Genomic DNA, 12,100 nt, shown 5'->3' on the forward strand with positions numbered 1-12,100 from the left:
AACAGTAATTATTTTGTTTTATTTAATAAACATCAATTTCCTTGTAGAAAACAGAACTTCTACCAATTAAACAATATTGTAATAAGGATAAATGTATCCAATCACAGATAATGTTGTTAAACGAAGATGCTCTCTTGCAGATCCATTCATAACAGGCCTAAACTGGCAGTGTCTATTGTTCATTTATTATGGGTGGATTTCCCATTTTACAAACAAACCTTTTATTTATGGGAAGAGGTTCAGCGTTTCACAATGTCTTTAGTATATATTTCCTGATACCGGAGGGGCAGAATTCCCCTCTGTCCATCAAGTGACATCTGCTTGCAGCTGTAGGGAATTTTGCAGGGCACTCTTTTCCAGAGATAAATACATATAAAGATATAACACATGAGGTAATTCCCTGGTAACCATATATGTCCCCCATTCTTGTCAAACTATAATTTGCTTATGGTTCCTCAAAAGAAAAATTCTGTTTCTTGTCCCTTTACTACTTCCCCTCTCCTTCTTTTCAGTTGCTCTTATCAGGAATCCTACACAAGCATCTACCTAAACTACTTCAAGGGCCAGGCCAACTCCTATCTCTTTATTAAAGGACAAAGTCTTCCCTTACTATTCTACTCTACAGTAATATATGCTCTGGCCTTCTTTAGCCTTTATCATGCATTTGGCTCTAATGTTTGTGTTGCTTAATACTGCTAATTAGCTTTTCACAGGTTTTGACATCTTCCAGTTAGATTGTAAGCTTTTTTTTTTTTTTTTGAGATGGAGCTTTGCTCATCGCCCAGGCTGGAGTACAATGGCGCGATCTTCGCTCACTGCAAACTCCGCCTCCCGGGTTCAAGCGAATCTTCTGCCTCAGCCTCCTGAGTATCCGGGATTACAGGCACCCACCACCACGCCTGGCTAATTTTTGTATTTTTAGTAGAGGCGAGGTTTCACCATGTTGGCCAGGCTGGTCTCGAACTCCTAACCTCAGGTGATCCGCCTGCCTCAGCCTCCCAAAGTGCTGGGATTACAGGCTCAAGCCACCGCGCCCGGCGTGATTGTAAGCTCTTTAAAGGCAGATTCCTTTATTCTGTTTTTCCCATATTCCTCATGCACCTACGTAGTAGATGCTTTAAATGTCCTGGTTTTGAAAAGTAACATGGTCAATCCCCTACAACCCAACATATTTAGTATTCTTTACGGCTTTTTCCAGAACCAGTCTGGTAACAAACATGGATATTCTGCTAGCCCAGTGCATGTTTTGCGTGTTTGGTATCAGAACTCATCAGCTGACTCTGTGTCCCAGCCACAGGACTGCAGTTGCTCGTCCTGTGGGAATTCAACCTCAATGTCATAAACAAAATTTGGATCATCCTTCTTCTTCTGATTTTTCTCAAAAAGTTCATCCATGATGCTCTTCCTTTTGGCAAGCTCCTTGTCATCTAGTTTGTTCAGGTCTTCCTCAGGATCAATGGTTGTTTCCCTTCGAATTTGTTCCATTGTTTCTGCCAAACTCTGCCCCGACAAGTAACCTCGTAAAAAACTGAATAGCTTCTCTAGCTGCCTCAGGGATACTTGTTCCAGGTAACTCTTGTGTCGTGGATTATTCTTTAATTGTTCAGCAGCTCTGGTGCAATCTGGAAGAGAGAAGAAAACTATATACCACATACATACCACGTACATCATATACACCACAAACTACTGCAACAGCCAAAATAGAACAAAAACTCTGAACCCTGAAAGCATTATCTCCATTATGGTCAAGTAGCTAAATGGCTTCATTGGAATGAATTATTTTGTGGAACTATTCCTTTATATTGAGCTTTCAGTGTGGTGGGAGGACAGATATAGTTTTGACTTCTTTAACTTAAAAATCACTTTGTAGAGATATTAAACACTTTCAAATGGAGAATATGTCTGAGAAGAAAAGTGATATAGCTTTTAGATAGCAGTAGTGGTATTAATAAAATATTAAGACTACAAATAAAAAACATTTGGAAGGAGAGAAGGGAATTAATATTATTGAATAATGCTGTATCATTTAACCTAGGCAGCAATCCCAAAAGGATTATTAATTAACAAACTGGAAAAAAACACTACAATTCCCTTTTATAGATGAGGAAACTGACGCTCATTGACAGTAAGTAATTCATCCAGTGTCACACATCCAGTCCCTGACAGAGTCATGATGTGAACCTGTATTTAGAGAATATTTAAGACAGGAGGCAAGATAAGACATGAGGTACCTGAAAACTTTGAAAAGTTTCGAACTGGCATAATGCGCTGGCGAATTTTCCCCTTGATTTCACTCTCATAGATTAAGATAATAGCTGGAGGCTGAAACCTAATCCCACATTTCTTGGCAGTGCACATCATTCCCACGTACATGTCCGGGTAAGTCAGAGGAAATCTGATGAATATGTGCAAGTTGCATAATGACTTCCTGCTAAAGGAAAAAAACAACTAGGTGTTGGATAAATGTCATTCATTCCCCTCGCCCCTTTGCCCCGGAAGATCTGGTTCTAGTCCAGCTCTGGCCACACATCCTCAGCCTGTGAAGCTCGTTATTTTTTTTTTTAAATTAAAATATGGAATGCTTCATGAATTTGTGTGTCATCCTTGCGCAGGGGCCACACTAATCCTCTCTGTATCATTCCAATTTTGGTATATGTGCGCTGAAGCGACCACAAAGCTCAGTTATTTTGAGAGCTGCCCTCAAAGTTCAGTTTGGCCCTGGGTTGGTTTCAATCTGTTGGATCCCTACGACTCTCTGGTTTTCTCAAGGATATAGACTTGTTCATATGTGAATCTGGGGATGCAATCCAGTTTGAACCTCTTAGTGTACTGCACTCTTACTGAAGATCAAATATGAACCCCTAAGTCAGCCTAATAGCTGACCTATAGGGTCTTTACTATTTATCAATTAAGAAAGGGCATATCAAGCATCCTCCGTATCAAGGTACCATGATAAGGTAAGTTTCTTAACCTTAATCATTTTGTCCTGAGAGGTTCACCAGTCCAGAGCTGTCTCCTTTGTACTTTCCCAATTATTTTACTAGTTTTTTGTTATTATTTATTTAATCATCTATCTTCCCTTCTAGTCAATATGCTGCATGAGGGTGGGGGGCATATTCATTTTTCAACACAATATCTCAGCATAATACTTGGAACATAGTAGGCATTCCATAAATTGTTTAATGCTATGAATTAACATGATGGTCCCTGTACATTTTCGTAAGCATTTACAGTCTAGAATCCTGATCAAAAAGCAGACCTGCTGCAGAATCAGCTTCTTCATATACACATCAGTAATGTCTGCAGCTACATCATATACATCACATATATCAGCTTCTTCATATACAAGTCAGTAATGTCTGCAGCTACATCATATACATCATATATATCAGCTTCTTCATATACAAGTCAGTAATGTCTGCAGCTACATCATATATATCATATATATCAGCTTCTTCATACACAAGAGTCAGTAACGTCTGCAGGGCTTTTATTTTGGCCTGTGTGTCTCACTATATGATATTTTTCTAGCTACAAGAAACACAGCTATTTGTAGATGAATACTTACTATTCTCTCTTCCTTTCCCCACCCTCAATGCCCAAATAATACACTTAATCCTAAGCACTGCTTTAGATGTGACTGTGACATTCTCAGAATGACTTGTAAATGTCAAGAAACATTGAGGTAAAGTGGCAGAGGGTGATGATATCTTCGTGAACTCAGTTCTGCTGGAGAATCACTATTAGGAACATACTTTTTATGAAATACTTAGCAGTGATTATACACGTTCATTGTAGAATACTGGGGGCAAAGGAGAGGGGAGACATATAGAAAATAATCACCCTTGGCCGGGCGCGGTGGCTCACGCTTGTAATCCCAGCACTTTGGGAGGCCAAGGCGGGCGGATCACGAGGTCAGGAGATCGAGACCACGGTGAAACCCCGTCTCTACTGAAAATACAAAAAATTAGCCGGGCGTGGTGGCGGGCGCCTGTAGTCCCAGCTACTCGGAGAGGCTGAGGCAGGAGAATGGCGTGAACCCGGGAGGCGGAGGTTGCAGTGAGCCGAGATCGCGCCACTGCACTCCAGCCTGGGTGACAGAGCGAGACTCCGTCTCAAAAAAAAAAACAACAAAAAAAAAAAACAGAAAATAATCACCCTTGATTGTGTCCAGTCTTTTTTCTAGGCATATAGTTTATAGTATGTTTCATACATACTGTATCATACAAGCTATTTCCTGACGTTCAAATTTAACATATATTATTATTTTGTCATTAAATGTTTTACTACAACGTAACATTTTATATGACTGCTAAGTTTTATTTTATGGATGTACTATAATCATATTATTCACCACTTATTGTTGGACATGAGAATTTTTACTCTTAGAAAATTAATCACATATAAGCCCAGGCACAGTGGCTTACCCCAGCCAGCACTTTGGGAGGCCAAGTTGGGCAGATCACTTGAGGTCAGGAGTTCGAGACCAGCCTGGCCAACATGGTGAAACCACGTCTCTACTAAAAATACAAAAATCAGCTGGACATAGTGGCAGGTGCCTGTAATCCCAGCTACTCGAGAGGCCGAGGCAGGAGAATCACTTGAACCTGGTAGGCGGAGGTTGCAGTGAGCTGAGATGGTACCACTGCACTCCAGCATGGGTGACAGAGCAAGATTCCATCTCAAAAAGATGGAGGCAGGCATGGTGGCTCAGGCCTGTAATCCCAACACTTTGGGAGGCCAAGGAGGGGAGATCCCTTGAGGCCAGGAGTTTGAGACCAGCCTGGGCAACACAGCGAGACCATGACCATGTCTCTACAAAAAATTTAAAAATTGGCCAGGCGTGGCAGCATGCACCTGTAGTCCCAGCCACTCCAAAGGCCATGGTGGGAGAATCGCTTGAACCCAGGAGTTTGAGGCTGCAGTGAGTTGAGATGGTGCCACTGCACAACAGCCTCTCCAAAGCATATGCCTATTCTTAAAAAACAAAACAAAAAAAACTACTTTAAAAAATTACTGTGCTCTACCTCTAATCTGATGCAATGATCTCACACCATTTTCTCCTTCCTTTCCTTCTCTTTTCTTGCCTTTTTTTTTTTAATGTATACTACTCCCAATTCACCTAATTAAAATTTGATGTTAGTAAACTAGAACCTATGGGGCACAATATAAACTCCACACACTGAAGCAATGGCTGTACTCGTCAAAGATGTATGCAGTTGGTACTCAAATAATGTAGTTTTTTCTTACTAGACTCTTTTCTTTTTAAAATTTAACTTTAATTTTTGCTAAAGTAATGTTTGTATTTGGAATATAAAATAATTCTACGAGGCTTATAACAACAAACTATAGTCCTTGGCCCTACTCCTCTTCATAGGGAACCGGATTGAATTTTAAAAGGCATGTCTTCCAAAATTTATCTCCATTTCTTAAGAAACATGCTTATACTACCATTTTCAGTTTTTTTTTTTTTTTTTTTTTTTTTTTGAAACAGAGTCTCGCTCTGTCGCCCAGGCTGGAGTGCAGTGGCGTGATCTCGCCTCACTGCAACCTCCACCTCCTGGGTTCAAGCGATTCTCGTGCCTCAGCCTCCCGAGTAGCTGGAATTACAGGTGCCTACCACCATGCCCGGCTAATTTTTGTATTTTCAGTAGAGACGGGGTTTCGCCATGTTGGCCAGGCTGGTCTCGAACTCCTGACTTCAGGTGATTCGCCCAAAGTGCTGGGGCTATAGGCGTGAGCCACCTTGCCCGGCTATTTTCAGTTTTGGATAGTATCTTTTGACATACATTCTGTTTCCTCTTCGAGACACCCGCTCTAGAGCCTTCTATTCCACTCCAAGCCGCCTGGATGCTCTCTTGGCCTGCTTACAGATTCCACTCTGTTTAGGAAGAAGGACGGCACGTTTATCCAATTATTCTTCCAGGACACGAATACTCCTTTCCGCAGAGATCAGTAACTGCCTACAGTCCTGTTAGGAAGCTCCACAGTACCTAAGCGCACGGATGTCCCCAAAGGGTAGACGGTTCTCTCCCTACTCACGTCTCCACTAGTGCAAGCCTGGCTTTCTTACCCTTAGAGGAATACAGAAATGACATCTTCTGCAGGCCAACGTCTGAACAACCAGGAGTGGGTTTTTCCACCCAACCGCAGTGCACGCAAAGCACCTAAGCCGACTGTGAGGCCGGGCGGAGCCTGGCGCTGCAGGAAGAGGCGACAGCCACAGCCCTACTGACGAGCCCGAGGGGTGAAGTCCCCGGCGGGAGGCCCGAACCCTCAAATACCGGGAAGCGGAGGTGGGGGCCGGCCGGGGGCACGGTTCACTGGCTCCCACCTCGGCGTGCTGGGATTCCGGGTCCCGGGGGGCGCAGGCCGAGCCGTTTCCACGGCGACAGGCCGGGCGCACCTCCCCGCGCTTGCGCAGCTCCTCGGCCGCCCCCGGGTGGGCGGAGCGAGGAACGGCTGGGCGGGGACGACCGCCGCGCGGGAACCCTTGGGGGCTGGGGCTGCCGGCAGCTGGGAACCGCGGGCCTTAGGCCGCGCACCCAGCCCTCGGTCCCGGCCGGTAAATCTGGGGCAGCGCGCGGTAGGAGCTGCGGGCGGCCAGGCCCCTTCCTGCGTCCGCACCTGGCCCCGCGCGCCCCTGTCGGGCGTCCGGCCTCCGGCGTCCTGGCGGCACGGGTGGCGGCGGTTCGGGCGGTCGCCTGGCTGCTCCTCGGGGCGGCGACCGGGCTCACTCGCGGGCCCCCCGCGGCCTTCACTGCCGCGCGCTCCGACGCCGGTAAGGGGGGCGGGGCTGGGGGGCCAGAGCGTGGGAAGCGGTCCCGGCTCCCGGGCCTCTCCGCGGGTTGCGGGGATGCGGGGACCCGGGGCGGGACCTAGATCAGTAGGGCGAGCCGGAGGAGGTCAAACACTGGAGCCGCGTGCCCTCCTCCTCTCCCCTGCCCTCCCGTGCGCTTTGGTCTGCGGCGGATCCCGGGGCTCCGGGAGAGTCGGGCTCGGGCCCTGCGGTTCCCAGGCTGGACTGGCCGCCCTGTTACTGAAGTTCTGAGAAGGAAAGTCAGCCGTCAAGCGTCTTGGGATGCTCTTGAGCTTCACAGAGCTTCTGATCACCAAGGGGCCAGCAAGGCCTTAGCGCCCTGGGAGGCCTGAGAATCCCCAAACTGAATATAGGACTCCGTGGCAAACTGCTAGTTGTTCGTGCAAGTAGTAGTTGGCAAACTGCTTGTACTACTGAGAGGGGCAAGTGCGGGAATAATTACAATAAAGTGGTAAGGTTTGATGGGATTAAAGCATAAACCCGACAAGTTTCTCCATCTGTGAAATGAGGATGTTTCTGTCATCCTTGGTACCATTTAGATCCATTTAGTATCTGTCAATCAGTGCAGTTCTGCTTGTGTGTTTACATATTGGGTTTTCAAGTTTATCTAAACAAAGGATTACGAGGCCAAGAAGTTTTTTTTTTTGTTTTTTTTTTTGAGATGGAGTCTCACTCTGTTGCCAGGCTGGAGTGCAATGGCGCGATCTCGGCTCACTGCAACCTCCGCCTTTCCCAAGTTCAAGCAATTCTTCTGCTTCAGCCTCCTAAGTAGCTGGGATTATTACAGGTGCCCGTCACCATGCCCAGCTAGTTTTTTGTATTTGTAGTAGAGACGGGGCTTCGCCATATTGGTCAGGCTGGTCTTGAACTCCTGACCTCAGGTGATCCACCCTCCTCAGCCTCCCAAAGTGCCGGGATTACAGATGTGAACCACCATGCTCGGCCAGAAGAATTTTTAAACAGTTGGATTTGGTAATCTGTAGAGGATTCCAACATTGGCATTGTATAATTAAAAAGGGGTCAAAATTAGCGGGGCGTGATGGTGTGCGCCTGTAGTCCCAGCTACTCGGGAGGCTAAGGCAGGAGAATCGCTTGAACTAGGGAGGCGGAGGTTGCAGTGAGCCGAGATCGTGCCATTGCACTCCAGCCTGGGTGACAGAGGAAGACTCTGTCTCAAAAAAAAAAAAAAAAGTAAAAAGGAATCGATTTCCAGAGCCAGTTCACCACAACCAAAGTAATATTTAAGAGGAAAAATGTTGAAGGTAAATTCACATCCAACAAATTCATTTTAAAAATGGTACTTTTGCCTTTAAAATCATAATATTCTAGTATTTGCTGTACTATTTGTAAATTAGCCTTCCTCCAGTCCCAGTGATCAACTGCTGTCTGGTGTACATACCAATAGAATTTAAGCCTGTTCATAATTTTTCTTCTAATTTAATTTATAGTTGGATAGTAGTCCTCACTTCCCACCCTACCCCCATTAAAATTAAACATGATGAAGAAAAATCTGGATTTGTGCTGGGCACAGTGGCTCACATTTGAAATTCTAACACATTGGGAGGCTGAGGTGGAAGGATTGCTTGAGGCCAGGAGTTCAAGACCAGCCTGGAAAGCATAGCAAGACCCTGTCTCTACAAAAAAATTAAAAAGTAGCCAGGTGTGGTGGCGTGGGCCTGTCATCCTAGCTACTTGGGAGGCCGACGCGGGAGGACTGCTTGAGCCCAGAAGTTTAAGGCTGCAGTGAGCTGTGATCATGCCGCTGCATTCCAGCTTGCGTGACAGAGTAAGGCCTTGTCTCTTTTTTTTTTTTTTTTTTTTTTTGAGACAGAGTCTCTCTCTGTTGCCAGGCTGGAGTGTAGTGGCGCAATCTCAGCTTATTGCAACCTCCACCTCCCAGGTTCAAGCGATTCTCCTGCCTCAGCCTCCCAAGTAGTAGGGACTACAGGTGCACACCACGACGCCTGGCTAATTTTTTGTATTTTAGTAAAGACGGGGTTTCACCATGTTGGCCAGGATGGTCTTAAACCGTTGACTTTGTGATCCGCCTGCCTCGCCCTCCCAAAGCGCTGAGATTACAGGCATGAGTCACCGCACCCAGGCTGTTTGTTCTTTTTTTTAAGAGGCACAGCCTTGCTTAGCTGGGCGCTGTGGCCCATGCCTGTAATCCCAGCATTTTGGAAGGCCGAGGTGGGCAGATTGCCAGGTCAGGAGATCGAGACCAGCCTGGCCAAAGTGGTGAAACTCCCTCTCTACTGAAAATACAAGAATTAGCCGGGCGTGGTGGCGCGTGCCTGTAGTCCCAGCTACACTAGAGGCTGAGGCAGGAGAATTGCTTGAACCCTGGAGGCAGAGGTTGCAGTGAGCCAAGATCGTGCCACTGCACTGCAGCCTGGCAACAGAGTGAGACTCCGTCTCAAAAAATAAATAAACAAATAAAAATAAAAAAAGAACAAATAAAAATCTGGATTGGTACAAGATACATATGGGATTTGGGATTTGTTTATTTGGGAAAAGATCATATGCTTCTCCAAAGCAAATACAATTTCTTTTTTGAGGGTTGGAGATTTTTCAGTGAAATGTAAGTAGACAAATTCTAAAAGAGCTGTAACACTAAAATTTCTTTCAATTTTAGTGTTGAAAGTGAAAGTATCTTAGGCTTTAAAAGTCAGGCAAACCTTTCTTCTAATCGGTCACGTAGTTAGTTGTATGACCCAGGGCCATTTACTAATGCTTTAGAAGTTCAAGTTTCCTCCTGCAAACAAATGGCAGTAATTTTGCTTATTTTGCTATAGATTGTGAAAGTTAAAACACATATGAAAGCACCAAGTAGGGGATCTAGCGTGTTAGATATTATTTAACAAACTTTTTTTTTCTATTCTTTTTTCATTCCTTCAGATAGTTTCACCTTCACATCATTTTTCTTAATGCATCTTTTCAGAAATACATCTAATGGATTCAGCAATATTCAATGATAGTAACAGGATTATGTAAATAACATATAGTTTTCTGTATGTGTTTGGGGTTTTTTTGTTTGTTTGTTTGTTTGTTTTGAGACAATGTCTGGCTTTGTCACCCAGGCTGGAGTGCAGTGGTGCAATCTCTGCTCATTGCAGCCTCCCTCTGCCTCCTGGCCTCAAGCCATCCTCCCACCTCAGCCTCCTAAGTAGCTAATTTTTGTATTTTTCTTAACGGAGATGGAGTCTCGCTATGTTGTCCAGGCTTGTGTATGTTTTTTAAATGTTCTTCCCACAGATTTACAGCTTTTGAAATGGGACAAAGTTCCATAGCAAATGCCTGGCAGAGTTGCTGGTCAATAGTAATTGAATTTTCACAGTTTTAAGATGCTTACATTGAGTAATAGTTTTATTTTTTTGTGTTTAGAGACAAGATGATAGATGATGTCTCTCTCTGTCACCCAGGCTTGAGTGCAGTGGTGTAATCATAGCTCACTGCAGCCCCCATCCCCTGGGTTCAAGCAATCCTCCCACCTCAGGTGCGATCTGGCACACCTGGCTCTAACAGCTTGAATGTCTGGAATCTGGATGAAGTCAGTATACTGAGATTTGTGCTTATTCTAAGTTTACAGTGGAACCCATTGAACCTTTATGTGCCTCCAGCTTTGCTTTTTTTTTTTTTTAAACCTTCCAGCATCTCCACAAGGCATAAGTGTACCATTTTCCTAGTTTTGTAGGCATGGATGTTAGAATATAGAAGTTGCCAGTATGTATCTATCTGATACACAGTTTCAGTGAACTAGGATTAAAATGGAGATTTCCTGGCTCTTTAGCCATCCTGTTCCTTTTTGGCATCTTGGGGTCACCTGAATAAAGTAATATTAATTAACAAACAGTTATGTAGAACACTTAATATGTATTCTTACTACTGTTCTAAGTGCTTCTACATACATTAAATTCTTATCACAGCTAGTAGAGAGATAAACTATCTTGCCCAAAGTTGACACAGCTATTAAGTTACAGACTGGGATTTGAAATCAGGCAATCTAACTCCAGAGTCATTGTTCTTAACCACAGTGCTATATTGGAAGTAGATTTATATATGTGTCTCAAATTGCTTAAATTTTAAAAGTTTTTGTTCTTAGGTTGGTTAGATTTTCTAGGCAATTTGGAATACTAAAATAACTCTTTTCTAATTATTTAAATATTTTATTCAGTGCTTTTGTTTTTTAAAAAATATCTTTTGGTTCTTATAGGCATAAGGGCCACGTGTTCTGAAATTATTTTGAGGCAAGAAGTTTTGAAAGATGGTTTCCACAGGTAAGTTGCCCATTGATTTCTATTTCTATTAAAATAATGTATAATTGAGAGCAAAAAATTGATGGTTGAAATATGTATAAATTGAAAAATCAGGCCGGATGTGGTGGCTCTCATATGTAATCCCAACACTTTGGGAGGCTGAGGTGGGTGGATCACAAGGTCAGGAGTTCGAGACTAGCCTGACCAACATAGTGAAACCCTGTTCTCTACTAAAAATACAAAAATTAGTTGGGCATGATGGTACACACCTGTAGTCCCAGCTACTTCAGAGGCTGAGGCAGGAGAATCGCTTGTACCCGGGAGGTGGAGGTTGTGGTGAGCCGAGATCATGCCGCTGCACTCCAGCCTGGGCAACAGAGCAAGACTCTGTCTCAAAAAAAAAAAAAAAAAAAGAAAAAAGAAAAATCACTTGCTTCCTCAAAGTTACTCGGTGATGGCATATGTGGTTCACAGTTTGAAATAATGATTAACTGAGTGGAGCAAAGAAGAAAACAAATCTATATTGTTTACCACGTACAGTTGTCCGTTGGTGTCTGAGGGGACTGGTTCCTCCTGGACCTCCCCTGAGGACACCAGAGTCCTCCGATGCTCAAGTTCCCTGTATCAAATGGCATAGTACTTGTACAGAACCTACACACACCCTCTCGTATACAGAGGTTGTTTTATATATACAACCAGTGCCTATATATACAATGTTCCATTTAATCTTCACAGTGGCATGAGATAGATGATTTTTTCTTATTTTTCAGATGAGGGAGGTAGAGCTCAAAGAATTTATATAATTTGGCAGCAATTAGGGTGATTGAGCTCTGACTCTAATTTAGTACAATTATACCTCAAAGCCATCTCCAGTACTATGGTACCCTACTCTAAATCACTATGTCTTACTACAGTTGATTCTAAATGACCAAGCTGTTTCCGAAAAAGATGAATATTTGCCCATATTGAAGATCTTTAAAAGTCTGGTAAAAAGGTGTGGAAACTGTTCCTTAAGAAAACTTGC

The 12,100-nt window shown here is 43.9% G+C and overlaps 2 protein-coding genes, 1 non-coding gene and 1 pseudogene across 7 annotated transcripts in view; 1 reads left to right on the plus strand and 3 right to left on the minus strand.

The window, feature by feature from the left end:
• Positions 1–6,432, minus strand: CEP19 (centrosomal protein 19). 5 transcript variants are annotated; one of them, XM_063622278.1, is made up of 3 exons: positions 6,074–6,426; positions 2,232–2,428; positions 1–1,622 (listed from the first exon to the last, which is right to left on the minus strand). In XM_063622278.1, exons 2-3 carry the CDS (start codon positions 2,371–2,373, stop codon positions 1,261–1,263), a joined length of 504 nt encoding a protein of 167 aa, XP_063478348.1. In that variant the 5' UTR covers positions 2,374–2,428; positions 6,074–6,426; the 3' UTR covers positions 1–1,260. The 5 variants fall into 5 exon arrangements, with proteins under 5 accessions (XP_063478348.1, XP_063478347.1, XP_063478346.1 ...); XM_063622277.1 differs by having other exon boundaries at positions 5,790–6,426; XM_063622276.1 differs by having other exon boundaries at positions 2,232–2,431; positions 5,790–6,426.
• On the minus strand, positions 2,568–2,671 carry LOC134733414 (U6 spliceosomal RNA). Its single transcript, XR_010116852.1, has one exon. It is a non-coding gene; the product is annotated as a U6 spliceosomal RNA (small nuclear RNA).
• Positions 6,355–12,100, plus strand: part of PIGX (phosphatidylinositol glycan anchor biosynthesis class X) — a gene marked incomplete at its 5' end in the record, with an annotated part of 26,559 nt that continues 20,813 nt past the window's right edge. Inside the window, 2 exons of the mRNA XM_063619978.1 lie at positions 6,355–6,781; positions 11,034–11,097. Coding sequence (XP_063476048.1) covers positions 6,355–6,781; positions 11,034–11,097 — 491 coding nt within the window. The remainder of the gene's footprint in view (positions 6,782–11,033; positions 11,098–12,100) is intronic.
• Positions 9,407–9,436, minus strand: LOC134733372 (uncharacterized; annotated as a pseudogene).

Source organism: Symphalangus syndactylus, chromosome 17 (assembly GCF_028878055.3).
Source record: "Symphalangus syndactylus isolate Jambi chromosome 17, NHGRI_mSymSyn1-v2.1_pri, whole genome shotgun sequence".
Taxonomy (NCBI): Eukaryota; Metazoa; Chordata; class Mammalia; order Primates; family Hylobatidae; genus Symphalangus; species Symphalangus syndactylus.